Here is a 19,298-nt window from a genome sequence, read left to right as displayed (position 1 = left end):
TACTAATATGAAATTAATCTGAATTACAGTCTAGAGTTTAGACTCTAGACATAATTTTTGCGGTGGGGGAGGCTTACAATCTATCAACAACAGTGTGTTTTCGTCTGTGAAATGAAGCCATCCTTGCTTGTTTCGAGTACGCAACACAGTGGCTTTTGCCATGGCCCACGAGAACCATCGAATAATGCATTGTTGTGTCATCCTTGCCATCCTCCAGCCTGTACAGAGGGAACAGAATGCAATGCAATCTTATATTCTGCTTAAAATAAACCCATATACTATGCTCTTTTGCATGCCGATAACGGCAGCTGGAAAAACACAATTCGAGTTGATGATGCACCAGATAAACAATGAGCCCCAGTGATGCGGGCGGGTGCCAGGTAGTGACTCGCACAGGACCGACGTCAGCCTGGAACAAAGCTGATTGGGGCTCACTGTTGAATACAGTAAGGCAAGTGAGTCATATCTCAAGTGACAATAGACAGTAAGGAGGTGCCAATAAATTGCTAATCGGGGCAGCGCGTCGACCGGAGCTACACAGATCTGGTGGTGCCACTGAATGGGATTTTGAATTTTCATCGTTGGATTAATCTCCGCAGAAAAAAAAATGCTGAGAAATAACAGATGAAGTTGTAATACGTTTATTTTTTTTATTTTTAGCTTTGGACCTTCGATTGCTCAGCCCATTTAAAGTATATATTTTTATATTATTCTATGTCACTACAACATGCAGTTTGAACATGGGCGCTGCACTTCTCTTCAGTTAAATTAGATTAAAATACACAGCAAATGAATTTTTTTTAGAAGGAACTTTGCGTAAAAAGTTAGAAATCCACTAATCTATGTAAGTCCATAAAAAAAGAACTGAAATAAAAATACAAAAAAAATTGCCTCAATTCTTGTGTGGTTTGAAGGTGCATAGTGATATTCTTTTTTCTTTCTTTTTTTTATTAACAGCTGCGTGGCATGGAGACATTCACAGTTGTCCATTTGCAGCTAGGATAAAGTTACGATGCAAAACATAAACGTTAGTTACCCTTTTTAAAGTTAGATACCTGTAATTTATATTCATTTTTTTGTACGTCACTGACTCGAGTCAATGTTGTTGTGTTGTGTATTTACGCAGGAGGGCGCTAACCCCTTCGGCATGTTGAATTTTGTGCAGCGGAAGTGGGAGCCAGTGGACAGCTGTGCGTTGTGTTTCAGTGTTCGGTGGCTACTTGAGGCTAGCTGTTAGCCACCGTGCTAAAACGGTGAGAAGCATAGTGAGTGGAGAAACATACAAACACACGCACGCATCGACAGCGACTTGAAGACTTTCGGTCAACTATGGGCAAAGGCGGAGGTACATTCGAGAGGCTCCTCGGTAAGTCGCGCTCATAATCGCTCATGTTAGCAGTCGACTTTGTGTGGTCAAAGTGCGCTGATTTTCAACAGTGTGTCGTTACTCACTTACGCCGTGGCGCTAATGCCAAGCTAATTTTAGCCTGGCTGCTAACAAAATCGGCCGCCGAAGGCCCTGATTAGCTCGCTCATGTTCATAAGAGGCGTTACAATCCAAGATTGTGTCAACCGACGTTCGAAGAGAATAATGGCGTCCATTTTATTAAAGTGAGTCGTACGTGCGACAAGAACACTAGTCAGTTTGAGCAAGTAACGTTAACACACGCATCATTCGCCTCCTTATGGAAATAAAGCAACGTCAACATGACGACCAAGCTGTGATTCAAAATGTTTCGTAAAGTTCGAATTCCTCTTTTGACCACGTCAAGCTTTTCTTCTGGATCAGATTGTCTCGCAATAAAGACCCCCCCCCCCCCCCCCCCACACACACACACACTAAACCAAACTCTACCTAAAGCCATACTAAGTGCCACCATCATGATCAAAATAGTCTGTCTCAGTGGCAAGACGGTTTAAAGCGAATGTCAGTGTGGACTTATGTCCAGCCACAAACAGAACAATGTCAGTAGTTTTCCCACCGAAGGAGTCAAACGTCAAACTGGCTTTAAGTCAACACAGGCCTGTTAAAGCCCAGATTTGTGTACTACCCAAAATATGACACCAAGATATGTTTTTTTGACAACTTGAGATGCTTCGTCATCTTATGCAAAATTAAGCCATTGCTGTTCTTTGTTACTTGGCCTCGTGACCTTTAAAATGGTCAAAATCCCTGTCTCCTTAGGTAACGACTGTAAAAAAAAAAAATCAAGATGGCCTTTGAATTCCGGTCACGCGTTTGAATAGAAACACGTATTCACATTACCATCAGGCGGCGTTGAATAAAGCTCGCAATCCTATCGGCATTGCCATTTGACAATGCAAAGAGGAGCCTGCGATGGAGCAGCTCGCTCCCGGAGATGCTCAACGTGCTCGTCAATGATAATTACAATTTGTCGGTTCGCCGCGTCACGCCCCTCTGTGATTATTTCCAGATAAGGCCACCAGTCAGCTGCTGCTGGAGACCGACTGGGAATCCATCCTGCAAATCTGCGATCTCATTCGACAGGGAGACACTCAGTCGGTCACTCCGTCTTGAGATGATTGTCTTCTCCCACATTTTTTTTTCTGATTGAATTGGTCGATGTCCTTGCCATCAGGGCCAAGTATGCAATTGGTGCTATCAAGAAGAAGCTGACTGACAAAAATCCACATGTGGCCCTCTATGCACTTGAGGTAAGATGTTTCCGTTTGAGGGGAAAAAGCACACGTGAAAGAATGTCATCTTTATGCGCCGTGTTGTTGCCAATGGCGTAACAAACGATGCTTCCTCCCTCTTCAGGTCCTGGAGTCAGTGGTTAAGAACTGTGGGCAGACTGTTCATGATGAAGTGGCGAGTAAACAAACCATGGAGGAGCTGAAGGATCTCAGCAAGGTGATGTGTGCATTTGATTCAGATGCAGGCGAGCGCCAGTGCATTTTGTCCAAACTCCTCCCAGCTTGCCAACATTTGATGGGTTGTCACGACGCTCGGCGGCACGTTCGATGGAACGGCACCTCCATCCGTTTCGCGACAGCACGGTGGTTTGAAGTAACACCACCATCATGAACGCTGCAGCAGCTAATGAAGAGCAATGTGAAAGCGCCAGGAAACCAGAGCCAGGCGGCCTTTGCGCACTTGACGCACAAATTGAAATCAACGTGGCATTGGTGTCGTGACTCAAGTGCTGCAAATTGATTTGCCAATGCTATTTACCATGGTAATTGTGTTTCATGCCAGCGAGTGAGCAGACCCAACACTTTGGCCAAGACACTGTGTCCGTGTCCGTGTGTGTGCGCGCATGCGCGCGCTGAAAATGTCATTTTCCTTGCACCAGAAACAGACGGAACCAAACGTCCGTAGCAAAATCCTCTACTTGATCCAAGCCTGGGCCCACGCCTTCCGCAACGAGCCCAAATACAAAGTGGTGCAAGACACCTATCAGATCATGAAAGTGGAAGGTAGGTGGCTGTCTCGGAGCTCAGTCGACCCGCTTTTGTTTGGCATGGTAGCGAGCGGATGACGTCACAAAGCTTCTCATCCACAGGTCACGTGTTCCCTGAGTTTAAGGAGAGTGACGCCATGTTCTCCGCAGAAAAAGTAAGATTACCTCCATTTGGGGGGGGGGGTGTTTGTGTGGTTGTATGCTTAGCAAAAAGCTGTGTAGCAAAGTGTGAGGCATTTGCCTTCGCTTTCGGTTCATTTGTTTGGCCTCAGGAGACCGCGGGGCGCTCAGGAGACCGCGGGGCGCATACACTTGGGTGGCACGGAAAAAACGGCATTTGAACCACTTCGCCATTGCGCTCGGGGACCCGATTCGGCTATTGGTTCGAGGGGGCGCCGTATTTGTTACGGCTATTGTAAGAGGAAGCTCCGTTTTGTCTCGTGCCCCTATCAGACATAGCATGCGCCTTTTTGTCGGTTCAGGCCCCGGACTGGGTGGACGCTGAGGAATGCCACCGGTGCAGAGTCCAGTTTGGAGTGATGACAAGGAAGGTAGGCGGGGCGTGCCTGTAAATGGGCCATGGCGCCACATGGACTTTGCCACTGCTCTTTCAGCCGCTGCTTGTAATCAGAGGCGTTGATGACCTGCGCTCGCAGCCTGAACCGGATTTTGCGCTCTCTCTCGTCTTTTTCCAAGCACCATTGCCGAGCCTGTGGCCAGATCTTCTGCGGCAAGTGTTCCTCCAAGTATTCCACCATCCCCAAGTTTGGGATCGAGAAGGAGGTCCGTGTGTGTGAGCCCTGCTTTGAGCAGCTTAACAAGTGAGTACCTGGCCTACGTGGACTTTGGCTAATCCGCACACTTGAGGTTTCAAGTTTGCAAAAGACGCGATGGCCACGGCGTCACAATACGGCCTTGTGCGGCACGAGAAGGCGTGCTCAGCGATTGCCAAATTTGAATATTTAATATTTTCAAGTGCAACCAGTAAATAAGCCGATTTGTTGTTTCTCTTGAAAGTATCTTGTTGCGGCTCCACACTTTGGCCCCTTTTAAACTGGAGTGCAAATGTCAGTATTGACACAAGTTGATTAAAAATGTGAGCCTGTAAATCCTCCTCCTCCTAAAATTTCAGGGAAGGGAGCACTGTGCTCCTAGTTAAAAAAAAGAAAGTTACTACCGTATTGGCCCGAATATAAGACGACCCTGATTATAAGACAACCCCCTCTTTTTCAAGACTCAAGTTTGAAAAAAGACTTTTTGAACACCAAATTTTTATACAGAAAATGATTACATCTGAAACAAATGATTATAACAATATATTTGAGAGAAAAAGCATGTTATTTTGCCTCATTCAAATCATGCAAAAACTGTCTATCACATCTTAATATCTGAACATGTAAACTAAAGTGCTATCACATTTGTAAATGAATGGCTTCTGGTTTTTGAAATGCAAATAAACCAATCTACTGTGATAAAACGACAAAATTGCAATAACTGTATTAACCATCAAAGTGAAGTCTAACTAGTCTTGAAACAAATTGGAATAAGGAAAAACATTGCAATAAAATAATGCAAACTGTTACCGCTATTGTTGGGGAGCGTGAGGTCTGTATAGGGTTTGGCTCGGATGGTTATGCTCTTTTCGACCCCAGGTGTCGGTCATAACGCAGGAGGGAAGACGTGGTTCAGTTTTGATTGCTTTACTGAATTATTGGCAAAAAACAGGGATGAGAATCTTCCACGGATCCGCGGATTTCCGTGGTTTTTTTTCGTCGGTAGTATCATTTTCGTGAATCGTGTAGATCCGTTGAGAAAATTGTTTTTATATATGGGGGGGCAGCAGTATTGCGACAACAGCCGCCTTATTTTCGGCAGCGTTTTGGCGCTACTTTCGTCACATCATTTGCCTACTCATTTGCCTAATTAGCAAAATTAATTAAAAATTTAGCCAGCATGGCGAAAGTTTTAGAGAAAAAAGACTAGGATCGTGCCAGGGAAATAGAGACGAACGGGATCAGGAACTGCTTCAGATGGGCATGGCTCGAGAGCAGCGTCATCTTACAACTCGGAACACAGTCCGTAACCACCTGCCTGATGGAACATATCCGTAAATTAGATGTCTCGGGGAAGGTTTTGTACATTCTTTGTCAAGATGTGATAAGCTATGGAGGTCGCGGCGCTTTGAACATTAAGGCAAGGCAAGGCAGATTTATTTATATATTGCATTTCACACACAAGGCAACTCAATGTGCTTTACATAAAAAGGATTAAAAAACAAAGAACATAGAGCATAAAAACGGGGAAAAAATACAGAATATAATGCATACAAAATCAAGAATAAAAAATTAGAAAGAGGATTTAATTTAAGAATATGCTGTGGTAAACAGTAACATTTTTAGCCCTGATTTAAAGGAGCTGACAGTTTGAGCAGACCTCAGATCTATGGGAAGTTTGTTCCACAGGTGAGGAGCATAATAACTGAATGGTGCTTCTCCTTGCTTGGTTCTTGTTCTTGGGACACACAACAAGCCAGTTCCAGATGACCTGAGAGGTCTGGATGCTTCATAAGGAACAAGTAGATCAAGCATGTATTTTGGTTCGAGACCATTCAGCGTTTTGTAGACCAGCAGTAGGATTTTAAAATCTATCCTTTGACTCACAGGAAGCCAGTGTAGCAATCTAATGACCAGTTTCCTGGTGTTTGTGAGGACGCTGGCAGCAGCATTCTGGATCAGCTGCAGCTGCCTGATGGATTTTTTGTTAAGGCCTGTAAAGATGCCATTACAATAATCTAACCTACTAAAAATGAATGCATGAATAAGTTTTTCAATATCTTTTTGAGACAGAAACCCCTTAATTCTAGTTATATTTTTCAGGTGGTAAAAGGCAGATTCAGTGATAAACTTAAGATGGCGGTTGAAGTTCAGGTCTGAGTCAATAATTACAGCAAGATTTCTGGCTTGATTTGTAGCTGTCAATGACAGAGCGAAGGTGAGCGCTGATCTTTTCCTTTACATTTTTAGGTCCAAAAATGATCACCTCTGTCTTTTCTGCATTTAGCTGGAGGAAATTCTGGCACATCTACTGATTGATTTGATGAATACAGTTACCCAGTGCGAGTAGGGGACTATGGTCACTGAGATAGAGTTGTGTCATCGGCATAAGTATATGAGATGTTGAGATGTTCCATAATCTGAGCTAGGGGTAGCATATAGATGTTAAAAAGTAGCGGCCCCAGAATGGACCCTTGGTAACCCCACATGTGATCTTAGTTCTCTCAGACTCATGGTTTCCCATTGACACAAAAAAGTCTCTATCTTGTAAGTAAGATTTGAACCATTGTAGCACAGTTCCGGTAAGTCCCACCCACTTTTCTGCTGAGTCATATGTTATGATCAACTGTATCAAAAGCAGCACTGAGATCCAGTAATACCAGGACAGAGGATTTGCCTGCATCATTATTTAGATGAATGTCATTTAAGACTTTTAAAGTACAGTCTCAGTGCTGTGGTGTGGCTGAAATCCAGACTGAAATGTGTTGAAAAGATTGTTTTGCATCATAAAAGCATGAATTTGCTGGAAAACAACCTTTTCAATGATTTTCCCCAGGAATGGTAGGTTTAATATTGGCCTATAGTTACAACTTGTTGTGGCATCCAGATTTTTTTTATTTTTTTTAAAAGAGGTGTTATTACTGCAGTTTTCAAAGCCTGGGGAAACTAGCCTGCTTGAAGAGAAGTATTTATCTGCAGTACATCTGGAGCTATGCAGCTAAAAACAGTTTTAAAAAAGTTGGAAGGCAGAGTATCAAGGCTGCATCTTGTAGGTTTTAATTTTGAAACCATTTCTGTTAGTTGTATAATCTATGAGGCTAAAATGTCCTAGATTGACTGTAGGACAGGAAGGCGCAAGTGTTATCGTTCCGGAGCTGCACACTGCTTGTCTTATCTGTAATATTTTGTCTGTGAAGAAGGCTGCAAAGTCATTGCATGCCTTGTTAGACAGCAGTTCAGGAGGGACAGACGCTGTGCCGTGAGTCAGCCTGTCCACAACAGAAAAAAATGTGCGGGTACGCCGGGTATTATTGCTGTTTCTATTGATAATCTCAGAAAAATATGATTGCCTTGCATTCTTCAGTTCCTGGTTATACCTGTGAAGACTCTCTTTGTAGATGTAATAAACCTGGAGCCACCTATGTTCTGCTTGTCTACATACTCTTTTCTGAGCTTTAACCAGTGTGGCATTTCTCCAGGGAGACTTTTTCCTTCTTAACAAAACTTTGGTCTTAATTGGGGCGATAGAATCAATAACAGTCTTAACATTGGAACGAAAACTGTTGACAAGGTCATCACTTAGAGCCGAGGGAAGGGTTGGTGATGGTGTAAAACCCTGGGCGGATAATGCACAGGTGTCATCATTTATATGACGCTTTCTGATTACCTCTGCTTCCCCTTTCATTGGGTTAGCAAGGGTGGTCATTTTAAACAAGACACAGTAGTGATCAGAAAGAGCAACATCATTTACCACAACCTCGGAGATGTTAAGCCCTTTGGAAATAATTAGATCTAATATGTGACCTCTGTTATGTGTTGGATCTGTGACATGCTGGGAAAGCCCAAAATTATCCAGAATATTTAAAAGTTCTTTAGCACATTAAGGAGCACATCACAAATAAATTTAAAAAAAAGCAAAGGTATGTTTTTACTTTTACAAGCATGTGGGTAACATGATGTTACATGTAAGCTAATGTTAGGCTATTGTCATGATATCGTTAAAGAATAAAACTTCAATGATAGATAGATAGATAGATAGATAGATAGATAGATAGATACAGTGCCTTGCGAAAGTATTCGGCCCCCTTGAACCTTTCAACATTTCGCCACATTTCACGCTTCAAACATAGATATAAAATTTTAATTTTTTTGTCAAGAATCAACAACAAGTGGGACACAATCGTGAAGTGGAACGAAATTTATTGGATAATTTAAACTTTTTTAACAAATAAAAAACTGAAAAGTGGGGCGTGCAATATTATTCTGCCCCTTTACTTTCAGTGCAGCAAACTCACTCCAGAGGTTCAGTGAGGATCTTTGAATGATCCAATGTTGTCCTAAATGGCTGATGATGATAAATAGAATGCACCTGTGTGTAATCAAGTCTCCGTATAAATGCACCTGCTCTTTGATAGTCTCAGGGTTCTGTTTAAAGCGCAGAGAGAACCATGAAGACAAAGGAACACACCAAGCAGGTCCGAGATACTGTTGTGGAGAAGTTTAAAGCCGGATTTGGATACAAAAAGATTTCCCAAGCTTTAAACATCTCAAGGAGCACTGTGCAAAGCAATTATATTGAAATGGAAGGAGTATCAGACCACTGCAAATCTACCAAGACCCGGCCGTCCCTCCAAACTTTCATCTCAAACAAGGAGAAGACTGATCAGAGATGCAGCCAAGAGGCCCATGATCACACTGGATGAACTGCAGATAACTACAGCTGAGGTGGGAGAGTCTGTCCATAGGACAACAATCAGTCGTGCACTGCACAAATCTGGCCTTTATGGAAGAGTCATCATCATCATCATCATCGTTTTAAAGTCCGCTTTCCAGGCGCCGCTGGGTTGGACTGAGTTCTCGATATGGCCGTCTTCCACCGGGAACGGTCCATGGCCATCTCGTGGTTGATGCCGAGTGCCTTCATGTCGGCTGCCACGGTCATCTGCCAGGTCTTTTTAGGTCGGCCACTGGGTCTTGTTCCCTCTACGTTATACGACATAACTTTCTTCACCCAGTCGTTCTCGTCCTTCCTCACTACATGTCCGTACCATCGCAGTCTGCCTCTCCTCACCACATCCACTATGGACTCCACTCCGATCTTCTGTCTCAGCTCTGCACTGGTCTTTTCCTCCCTCATTGACACACCACACATCCATCTGATCATCCTCATTTCTGCTCTGTTTAGTTTGTCTTCATGTTCTGTTTTCAGGGCCCATGCCTCACTTCCGTACGTCATACTACTTCTGACACAGGCTGAGTACACTTGGCCTCTCATCTTCAGGGATGGGGCCTTAGATGTTAAGAAGGGCATGAGTTCCCTGAATTTCTTCCACCCACTTCTCACCCTTGTGGTCACTGCTATGTCCACCCCCCCATCAGGGTTAAGCATGTCTCCAAGGTAGCAGAAGCTGTCCACCACCTCGTACATCTCCCCATCTACCACGAGCCCCTCTTGCTCAGCTGGGTCTGCTTGGGCGACTTCTCCCCTACACCGCTTGCATTGGAAGGTCTCACTTGCAGCTAGTAGGCTGCCTTTTACTCCGCTGCATCTTCGGTGTACCCATCTCTGGCAACCCTTGCACCGGATAGAGTTAGCTTGCACTCCCTTCCCGCAAACTCCACATGGCCATGCTCCTGACTGCGATATCACTCCCAGGCCAGCACCACCGACCATGACCTTTGATTTTGCCGCATTCACCTTCATTCCTTTCACTTCCAGGCATGTCTTCCAGGCCGCTAGCTTCCTAGCTAGGTCTTCTCGGCTGTGAGCCATCAATACCAGGTCATCCGCGTAGAGCAGTTCCCATGGTAGTCCACCCCTCACTTCCCTCGATACCACATCCATCACGATAGCAAACAGTAATGGGCTGAGCACTGATCCCTGGTGCACCCCTACCCTTACTTCAAACCCATTACTGTCGCCAACTCCTGTTCTAACAGTTGTGCAGGCTCTGCAGTAGAGAGCCATCACAGCCTTTACCAGTCCCTCTTCCACACCCGACTTCCTTAGGGCCCACCTCACCACCTCCCTTGGCACCCTGTCGAACGCTTTTTCCAGGTCGACAAAAGCGAAGTACAACCTCTTCCTCTTCTCCTGGTGCTTCTCTTGCATCTGTCGGATGACAAAAATTGCGTCTGTTGTACCTTTACCAGGCATGAAACCATACTGCATCTCGTCCACCTTTACCCGTGTCCTCACCCTCTTTTCCAACACCCTCTCTAATACCATCCAACAATCAGTCGTGCACTGCACAAATCTGGCCTTTATGGAAGAGTGGCAAGGAGAAAGCCATTTCTCAAAGATATCCATAAAAAGTCTCGTTTAAAGTTTGCCACAAGCCACCTGGGAGACACACCAAACATGTGGAAGAAGGTGCTCTGGTCAGATGAAACCAAAATTGAACTTTTTGGCCACAATGCAAAACGATATGTTTGGCGTAAAAGCAACACAGCTCATCACCCTGAACACACCATCCCCACTGTCAAACATGGTGGTGGCAGCATCGTGGTTTGGGCCTGCTTTTCTTCAGCAGGGACAGGGAAGATGGCTAAAATTGATGGGAAGATGGATGGAGCCAAATACAGGACCATTCTGGAAGAAAACCTGTTGGAGTCTGCAAAAGACCTGAGACTGGGACGGAGATTTATCTTCCAACAGGACAATGATCCAAAACATAAAGCCAAATCTACAATGGAATGGTTCACAAATAGACGTATCCAGGTGTTAGAATGGCCAAGTCAAAGTCCAGACCTGAATCCAATCGAGAATCTGTGGAAAGAGCTGAAGACTGCTGTTCACAAACGCTCTCCATCCAACCTCACTGAGCTCGAGCTGTTTTGCAAGGAAGAATGGGCAAGAATTCTTGCAGCAAAAGGTGTCGCTACAAAGTATTAGCGCAAGGGGGCCGAATAATATTGCGCGCCCCACTTTTCAGTTTTTTATTTGTTAAAAAAGTTTAAATTATCCAATAAATTTTGTCCCACTTCACGATTGTGTCCCACTTGTTGTTGATTCTTGACAAAAAATTAAACTTTTATATCTTTGTTTGAAGCCTGAAATGTCTCGAAATGTTGAAAGGTTCAAGGGGGCCGAATACTTTCGCAAGGCACTGTAGATGGATAGATAGATAGATAGATAGATAGATAGATAGATAGATAGATGTTGCAAAAAATTAACAGTTTTCATCAAAAGGAAAAACTCCAGAATTTATTGTGCCATTTTGATGCATTATATTCACCTTGGTAGCCCACCAAGTAGGAATATGTTTTTAACAAAACTGTAGAAATTGAGTGATGAAATGAATGGTTTTGGGGTTGCTATACTGCCAAAATCCAGGAGTTTCCAGGGAGCTTTGCCCCCTGAGCCCCTGGCCCCCTGCATCCCCAATAGGGGCCTGTGGGCCCTGTGGCCCCCAATAGGGGCCTGTGGCCCCCAATAGGGGCCCCCAATGGGGGCCTGTGGCCCCTGGCCCACTCCGGCCCCCATTGGTGGGGGGCCTGCGGCCCCCAGAGCCCGGCTACTTTTCAGTGGGGTTGTTTCATTTGTCGTTCTCATCCCTGAAAAAAAGGCACTGTCGCTCATAGGGGCATACAGGCAAACTGGCATAAGGGTATAGGCACATGTTTGGTCGTAAGGATGTGAGAGCAGGTGTGTGTAGTGTACATGGGTGAGTCTTTGGGTGTGTGAAAGTGATTCTTGTGTGTTCGATTATTGTATGAAGGGTCTGTGGGGTGTGCGCGTGTGCGTGTGCGCGCAACAGACAGAAATACAGCATGCAAGTCAACGCTCAACTTCTGACATCACACAACACTAGTAGACTGCACACATTACATAACTAACTGCGCGTAACGGTTCCGCTATACTAAATAACCATAAATGAAATACTCTCGGCAACACACCAAACATAAGTCATTGAGACAACAAAATACATTTGCTGGCGACCGTTAGTCGCCGTGCCGCTGCGTAACGGCTACTCGTCCGATGCGAGGCAAACTTAAAGGGGCGCACCGGAGCTGTCAATCAAACGGCGCGCACACGAAGCAAACCGCGATCGGACAAACGGCACAACAGTGGACAGTAGTAACAATGAAATGTATATACTCACTTTGTGTCAAAGACGCACATGATCACAGCAACATACTCAGTCGATACCAGCAACCTTTAACTTACCGCTGCGCACAAGTGAATGTGTATAATGTCTAGACCCCGAATGTAAGACGACCCCCACTTTTTCAGTCTTATTTCAATGCAAAAAACATCGTCTTATATTCGGGCCAATACGGTATTTGTCGTGTGCCGGCTGTCGCTCCACAAAGCTTTGTGTTTGCTCATTCACAAGTCTTTCTCTCCCCCCACCCAAGCAGCCACCCTTCCTCTCCTTCGCTTAGAAAAGCCGAGATCAAACCGGTGTCCGCCAACGCTGCAGAGCTGCCTCCCGAGTATCTCACCAGCCCGCTGTCCCAGCAGTCGCAGGTAAAGAAACAAATTGTGCGAGCGCTCAGTACCGCCGGACGAAGCCAAAGCAAATCTTCCCTCTTGGTCTCTCTCGTCACCCAGATGCCTCCCAAAAGGGATGAGGCGGCTCTGCAGGAGGAGGAGGAGTTGCAGCTGGCCATCGCCCTCTCCCAAAGTGAGGCAGAGGAAAAAGAGCGAATGGTAGGACGCCGCGCGGCCGCCATTTCTTCGCTGGCCATTATGCACAAATGTCTTAAGAAGCCTCCCGTGCAGAAGCAGAAGAACTCATACCACCCCGCGTATCCCAAGGCGGAGCCCACCCCGGTCACCTCCTCGGCGCCCCCGGTCGGCACCCTCTACACCGCCCCCGTGGTAAGGCGCCGCCGTCGTCTTTTGTCTTCGCAAAGCTGTACATAGCTTTACTGACTCTCTTTAATTTAGAATTCCTCTGCTCCCACTGCTGAGGAAGTCGACCCTGAGGTAAGGTCATGTTGCAAATTCAGGTTGGGATCGAACGTTCAGCTGAATCAGGCTTCATGAATTCAGTTTTCCTTTCTTTTGTTTGAAATCCACGCATCAGTTTCCTCTCTGTGATCTTGTTTTAGCTGGCCCGTTACCTCAACAGAACGTACTGGGAGAAGAAGCAGGAGGAGGCCCGCAAGAGTCCCACACCTTCGGCGCCAGCCCCCGCGCCACTGGCCGAGCCGGCGCCGACTGCCGGCCAGCCCGTCGAAGCTCACGCGCCCATGCAGCCCGTCAGCATCGTGGAGGTATCCAGCCATACTTTGTTTGTTGGGATTGATCACAAGTTCTCTTCTTTCAACTGGGTCGAGATGTGGACTCGGGTGCAGCAGCTGGAAAGTGTCAAATTTTGAGGACAACCGTCCATTGAATCCATGTTGTTGGAATTGGCACGGCGCTTTGCTTTACTTCCCCGAATATGGCTGCCTTTCCAGCAGCAGTACCAGAACGGGGAGTCGGAGGAGAACCACGAGCAGTTCTTGAAGGCCCTGCAGAACGCCGTCACCACCTTCCTGAACCGCATGAAGAGCAACCACATGCGCGGGCGCAGCATCACCAACGATAGTGCCGTGCTGTCTCTATTCCAGTCCATCAACAACATGCACCCGCAGCTCCTGGACATCCTTAACCAGCTGGACGAGAAGCGACGTGAGTCATGTGGCCGGGCTTTTCCCCTCCCTCCTGCTCTGCGTGTCGTTCATTTTTCGCACGGCACCGGCAGTATACTACGAGGGGCTTCAAGACAAGCTGGCTCAGGTGCGCGATGCCCGGGCGGCCCTCAATGCGCTGAGGGATGAGCACATGGAGAAACTGCGCCGCGCTGCCGAGGAGGCCGAGAGGCAGAGGCAGATGCAGCTGGCGCAAAAACTGGAGATCATGCGGCAGAAGAAGCAGGTACTGGAGCTCACCGCAGATGGGGCACCACACAGCACCCGCTGGGAGGGAGGGATGAAAGAATGAATAAATGGATGAATGAATGGCTGAAATGGTGGATAGGCTTTTGAGGTACAGTGCCTTGCGAAAGTATTCGGCCCCCTTGAACCTTTCAACATTTCGCCACATTTCAGGCTTCAAACATAAAGATATAAAATTTTAATTTTTTGTCAAGAATCAACAAGTGGGACACAATCGTGAAGTGGAACGAAATTTATTGGATAATTAAAACTTTTTTAACAAATAAAAAACTGAAAAGTGGGGCGTGCAATATTATTCTGCCCCTTTACTTTCAGTGCAGCAAACTCACTCCAGAAGTTCAGTGAGGATCTTTGAATGATCCAATGTTGTCCTAAATGACTGATGATGATAAATAGAATGCTCCTGTGTGTAATCAAGTCTCCGTATAAATGCACCTGCTCTTTGATAGTCTCAGGGTTCTGTTTAAAGCGCAGAGAGAACCATGAAGACAAAGGAACACACCAGGCAGGTCCGAGATACTGTTGTGGAGAGGTTTAAAGCCGGATTTGGATACAAAAAGATTTCCCAAGCTTTAAACATCTCAAGGAGCACTGTGCAAGCAATTATATTGAAATGGAAGGAGTATCAGACCACTGCAAATCTACCAAGACCCGGCCGTCCCTCCAAACTTTCATCTCAAACAAGGAGAAGACTGATCAGAGATGCAGCCAAGAGGCCCATGATCACTCTGGATGAACTGCAGATAACTACAGCTGAGGTGGGAGAGTCTGTCCATAGGACAACAATCAGTCGTGCACTGCACAAATCTGGCCTTTATGGAAGAGTGGCAAGAAGAAAGCCATTTCTCAAAGATATCCATAAAAAGTCTCGTTTAAAGTTTGCCACAAGCCACCTGGGAGACACACCAAACATGTGGAAGAAGGTGCTCTGGTCAGATGAAACCAAAATCGAACTTTTTGGCCACAATGCAAAACGATATGTTTGGCGTAAAAGCAACACAGCTCATCACCCTGAACACACCATCCCCACTGTCAAACATGGTGGTGGCAGCATCATGGTTTGGGCCTGCTTTTCTTCAGCAGGGACAGGGAAGATGGCTAAAATTGATGGGAAGATGGATGGAGCCAAATACGGGACCATTCTGGAAGAAAACCTGTTGGAGTCTGCAAAAGACCTGAGACTGGGACGGAGATTTATCTTCCAACAGGACAATGATCCAAAACATAAAGCCAAATCTACAATGGAATGGTTCACAAATAGACGTATCCAGGTGTTAGAATGGCCAAGTCAAAGTCCAGACCTGAATCCAATCGAGAATCTGTGGAAAGAGCTTAAGACTGCTGTTCACGAACGCTCTCCATCCAACCTCACTGAGCTTGAGCTGTTTTGCAAGGAAGCATGGGCAAGAATTCCAGTCTCTCAATGTGCAAAACTGATAGAGACATACCCCAAGCGACTTGCAGCTGTAATTGCAGCAAAAGGTGGCGCTACAAAGTATTAGCGCAAGGAGGCCGAATAATATTGCACGCCCCACTTTTCAGTTTTTTATTTGTTAAAAAAGTTTAAATTATCCAATAAATTTCGTTCCACTTCACGATTGTGTCCCACTTGTTGTTGATTCTTGACAAAAAATTAAACTTTTACATCTTTGTTTGAAGCCTGAAATGTCGCGAAATGTTGAAAGGTTCAAGGGGGCCGAATACTTTCGCAAGGCACTGTACTTAATGAATAATTACCACCAACAGCATCTTCAAATGACACAACACGGAACAATGGAAAAGGCCATTGTCATGAAAGTTGCCGAGTCGTCACTCTTCTGCCTGTGCCCTGTAGGAGTACTTGGAGATGCAGCGGCAGCTGGCCATCCAGCGCCTGCAGGAGCAGGAGAAGGAGCGCCAGATGCGTCTAGAGCAGCAGAAGCACACCATCCAGATGAGAGCTCAGATGCCCGCTTTCTCTCTGCCCTACGCACAGGCGCGCGCGCACACACGCAAAGCATTCCTTCGCCACATAAGACACCAAGTGCTTGTCACGAGTTAACTGTGAAACAAAATAGTAAACGGCTTCTGTTCAAACACTAAAACACTCCACCACAGCAAAGTGTAAAAGTCAGCGTAATTCTTCGACAGATGCAGTCTTTGCCCCCCAACGTAGCAGGCGGGGTGGTGTACCAGCCTGGAGCTCCGCCCAGCTACCCGGGCACCTTCAGTCCAGCTAACTCAGTGGAAGGCTCCCCTATGCACAACCTCTACATGAACCAGGCAGGCCAGGGCGCGCCGCCGCAGTACCAGGCCGTGCCGGCTGCTGCCTCAGGTAACCTGAGGAGGCCTCGCTTTTCACCTCCACTTGATTGCTCTCTCCTCATTCATTCACTCACGCTTTGGTCCAGATCCCAATTTGGTGAATGCCTACATGTACCAGCCCGCTGCCAGCAATGGACAGCCGGCTCCTCCTAGTCAGGCTCCGCCGGCCGGCGCTGTGCCTTACTCTAACTACCAGCCCACACCCTCGCAAGGCTACCAGGTCTGCTCAAATCAAGACAAATGCATTTTAGTCCGGTTTTGGAACAGTCCCTGCTCGTTCCCAATAACAAGCAGCATTTGGCTTGATTGTGCCCCCCCCCCCCCCTTTTTTTTTTTTTTTTTTTTTTTTTTTTGCTTAGAATGTGGCGTCACAGGCGCAAAGCTTGCCCCCCATGTCCCAGGCTGCGCCTGCCAATGGCATGGGCTACATGGGCTACCCGACCTACAGCATGCAGAACATGATTTCAGCACTTCCGGGGCAGGAACCCAACATGGCCGTCCAACAGTCGTACATGGCCGGCCAGCAGCCTATGTACCAACAGGTCAGTTCTTTCTTAGCATTGCAGCCCCGCACCATTTTTTGGCTTTCACTATGTAGCAGCCTAACTGCAAGCCAGCGTTAGCTTTTGGGAACAGATACAATGAAAGTTCTCAAAGTCAAATCTTGCTTTAGAAAATTGGAAGATCTAAGCTCTGACCTTATGCACATATTTTTAATTCTTAAAAAAACAAGCACAATGTCTGGTTTTACTCTTTTAGGTGGCTCCTCCTAGTGGCCCTCAGCAGCAGCAACAGCAGCAGTCGCCATTGCCGCCGCACCAGCAGCACGCCCCTCCCCAGGCAGTCCCTGGTAATGCAGAGGCACAGCTCATCTCTTTCGACTGAACGCTGCCGCTGTTCGTGATGAGGCAACTCGCACACTACGACCCCACCCACCCCAAACACACACACACACACACACACACACACACACCCTTCTCACTGTCACATCCTAGTGATGTGAAATATTGTGATGATCTCTAGTGTGGGAGTGAGGGAGCTAACTCGCATCTCATGACCTCTTCCTTGTATTTCCTCCTTCATAAATAGTCTCTCAGTAGAGAAATGAAAAAGAAAATAACTACAGGGCAAAGAATTGGCTCGGATGGGAACATGCATGTTCACTTTTTTGTTTGTTTTTGTATTCCAGAGTGTAGCCTGTCTGAATACGGAGTTTGTAATACACTGAGAGGTGTTAAAACAAGCGCGTGTCTTTAAGGAGCGGCTCTGAATGAATGGCACAAAGTCAAGATCGCAAGCTTAACATTCCGCTCGTTGCTTCTTTCCTCTTCGTCCTTTTTGCCATCCACTGAAACTAACATTGAATTTTCTGTTTTGGCATTTCCTTGTCCTGAATTGTTTGCAATATTCCAAACGAGTTGGGAGAAGGTTCACGGTTGAAGCGCTGAGGCTGAGCAAAACCGATCCTAAAATACACACACGTGACAGCCCTCGCACCGTACGTGCCCGCTAAGACGCCACAACTTCCGGGACAAGTGGAAACGCTTTTGCTCCATCGCTGGCCGCTCACCAATCAGCTCCCCCTGTAACTTTGTGCTCCTATTTAACTCCATTGAAGCCATCTGTCTGGCTTGCAAGTCATTTTAAATTTATATTTAATAAATATCTTCTTACTGTCCACTCGCTTCATTCTTGTCGTTCCCCGTTGTTTGGCTCAAGAACAACACACGCAGTTCTCATTATACCTTTTATTCTATTCTGCTCAATCAAGAGTTGAGTGACTTTTGTAGCAATCTTTCATCTCCACCTGTATGAAAAATACAGCACACTCGCTCCCAGTTCCTTTCTACTGTGCACATTCGCTCAGAGTTCCTTTCTACCTGTGGAGACGGCAGCATGGCCTGCGGGACAGAAGGCGTCCATGAGAACCCCAAGAGATGTCTTACGTTGGGTCTGACCCTCCGAGGCTTCCAATCGGCTCAGGTAGAAGAATGGTGGATGTGGCATGATGACCGAGGTGGGATGCGAGTGCAGGTGATAGATGGAGCGCAGACTTCGTGCTTCAGAGCACCCTGTGCTACGTTACAATTGATAGGTGGGTAATGGATTATATACGGTGTATACTAGTGTAACTTCTGGGATAAGTTGCATGTGTAATTATGTAGAAATTTGTGTATTATGTAATTATTACTCAAAATGTGAGATTTAACGCAACTTGGTTTGGGGTATTTTTGTGAAGAAACATTTTTGTGCGACACGAAGCTACAATCCCCTGGCTAGTCATTAGCGATGCATTACATGTACATATCCGTAACATTTACCAACAACAATTTGGCTCGATTGTGCTTGTGAGAGTAGTTCAAATGCAACATACATTTTATTAAGACAAAATACTAATTTTACTCTGTCAAACACAGCTAGATTCAACATGCTAGTTATATTTTTATTTTACAGACATTTGACATTTTTTTGCACTTGAGTCCTGTCAGGAATGAGTAGAGCCAGGCCACCAAATGCAGCTTGAACCGGGGTTTATTGAAAGTAAAGGGAGTTGGAAGGGAGTCTGGTGGGGAACCGAAGAGACATACGGGACAGAGACTCACGGCCAGCAAACAGACATACCGACCGACAGAAGTCCACTTGGACAAGGATAGAATTCTGACCGTGAGCCTCCAGACAAGACCGGGGGGAAACCAGACGACAGGAACACCGGGCGCGAACAGGCACGGAAGACAACAGTAGACACTGACAGGGAGAAACACACGGGCAGGGCTTAAATACATAAGGTAACAAGAGGAAGCAAGTGACAGACATTACGGTGATGAAGGGGTGTGGCTGAGGGAAGTTGCCGGCCGAGCGTGCTCTGGCACGGGCGTGACAGAGTCCGAGTCACGTGATTTTGAGT

At 46.2% G+C, this 19,298-nt stretch overlaps 1 protein-coding gene across 6 annotated transcripts; it reads left to right on the top strand.

Annotated features, from left to right (window-relative positions):
- The first annotated feature begins 1,164 nt into the window (after positions 1 to 1,164).
- Positions 1,165 to 18,082, top strand: hgs (hepatocyte growth factor-regulated tyrosine kinase substrate). Of its 6 annotated transcripts, none has more exons than XM_037257150.1 (20): positions 1,166 to 1,366; positions 2,436 to 2,520; positions 2,601 to 2,676; positions 2,783 to 2,875; positions 3,324 to 3,441; positions 3,528 to 3,580; positions 3,908 to 3,976; positions 4,122 to 4,246; positions 12,560 to 12,671; positions 12,756 to 12,854; positions 12,927 to 13,025; positions 13,095 to 13,133; positions 13,259 to 13,423; positions 13,610 to 13,823; positions 13,897 to 14,069; positions 15,924 to 16,064; positions 16,220 to 16,403; positions 16,480 to 16,613; positions 16,753 to 16,935; positions 17,153 to 18,082. In XM_037257150.1, the coding sequence occupies exons 1-20, from the start codon at positions 1,330 to 1,332 to the stop codon at positions 17,276 to 17,278; spliced, it is 2,325 nt and encodes a 774-aa protein (XP_037113045.1). In that variant the 5' UTR covers positions 1,166 to 1,329; the 3' UTR covers positions 17,279 to 18,082. The 6 variants fall into 6 exon arrangements, with proteins under 6 accessions (XP_037113040.1, XP_037113045.1, XP_037113042.1 ...); XM_037257147.1 differs by having other exon boundaries at positions 3,318 to 3,441; positions 12,563 to 12,671; XM_037257149.1 differs by having other exon boundaries at positions 3,318 to 3,441; positions 12,930 to 13,025.
- The last annotated feature ends 1,216 nt before the right edge of the window (positions 18,083 to 19,298 follow it).

This window comes from Syngnathus acus, chromosome 8 (genome assembly GCF_901709675.1).
Source record: "Syngnathus acus chromosome 8, fSynAcu1.2, whole genome shotgun sequence".
Classification (NCBI taxonomy): domain Eukaryota; kingdom Metazoa; phylum Chordata; class Actinopteri; order Syngnathiformes; family Syngnathidae; genus Syngnathus; species Syngnathus acus.
Note: the sequence above shows the minus strand (reverse complement) of the source record. Positions and strands in the feature narration are given on the sequence as shown.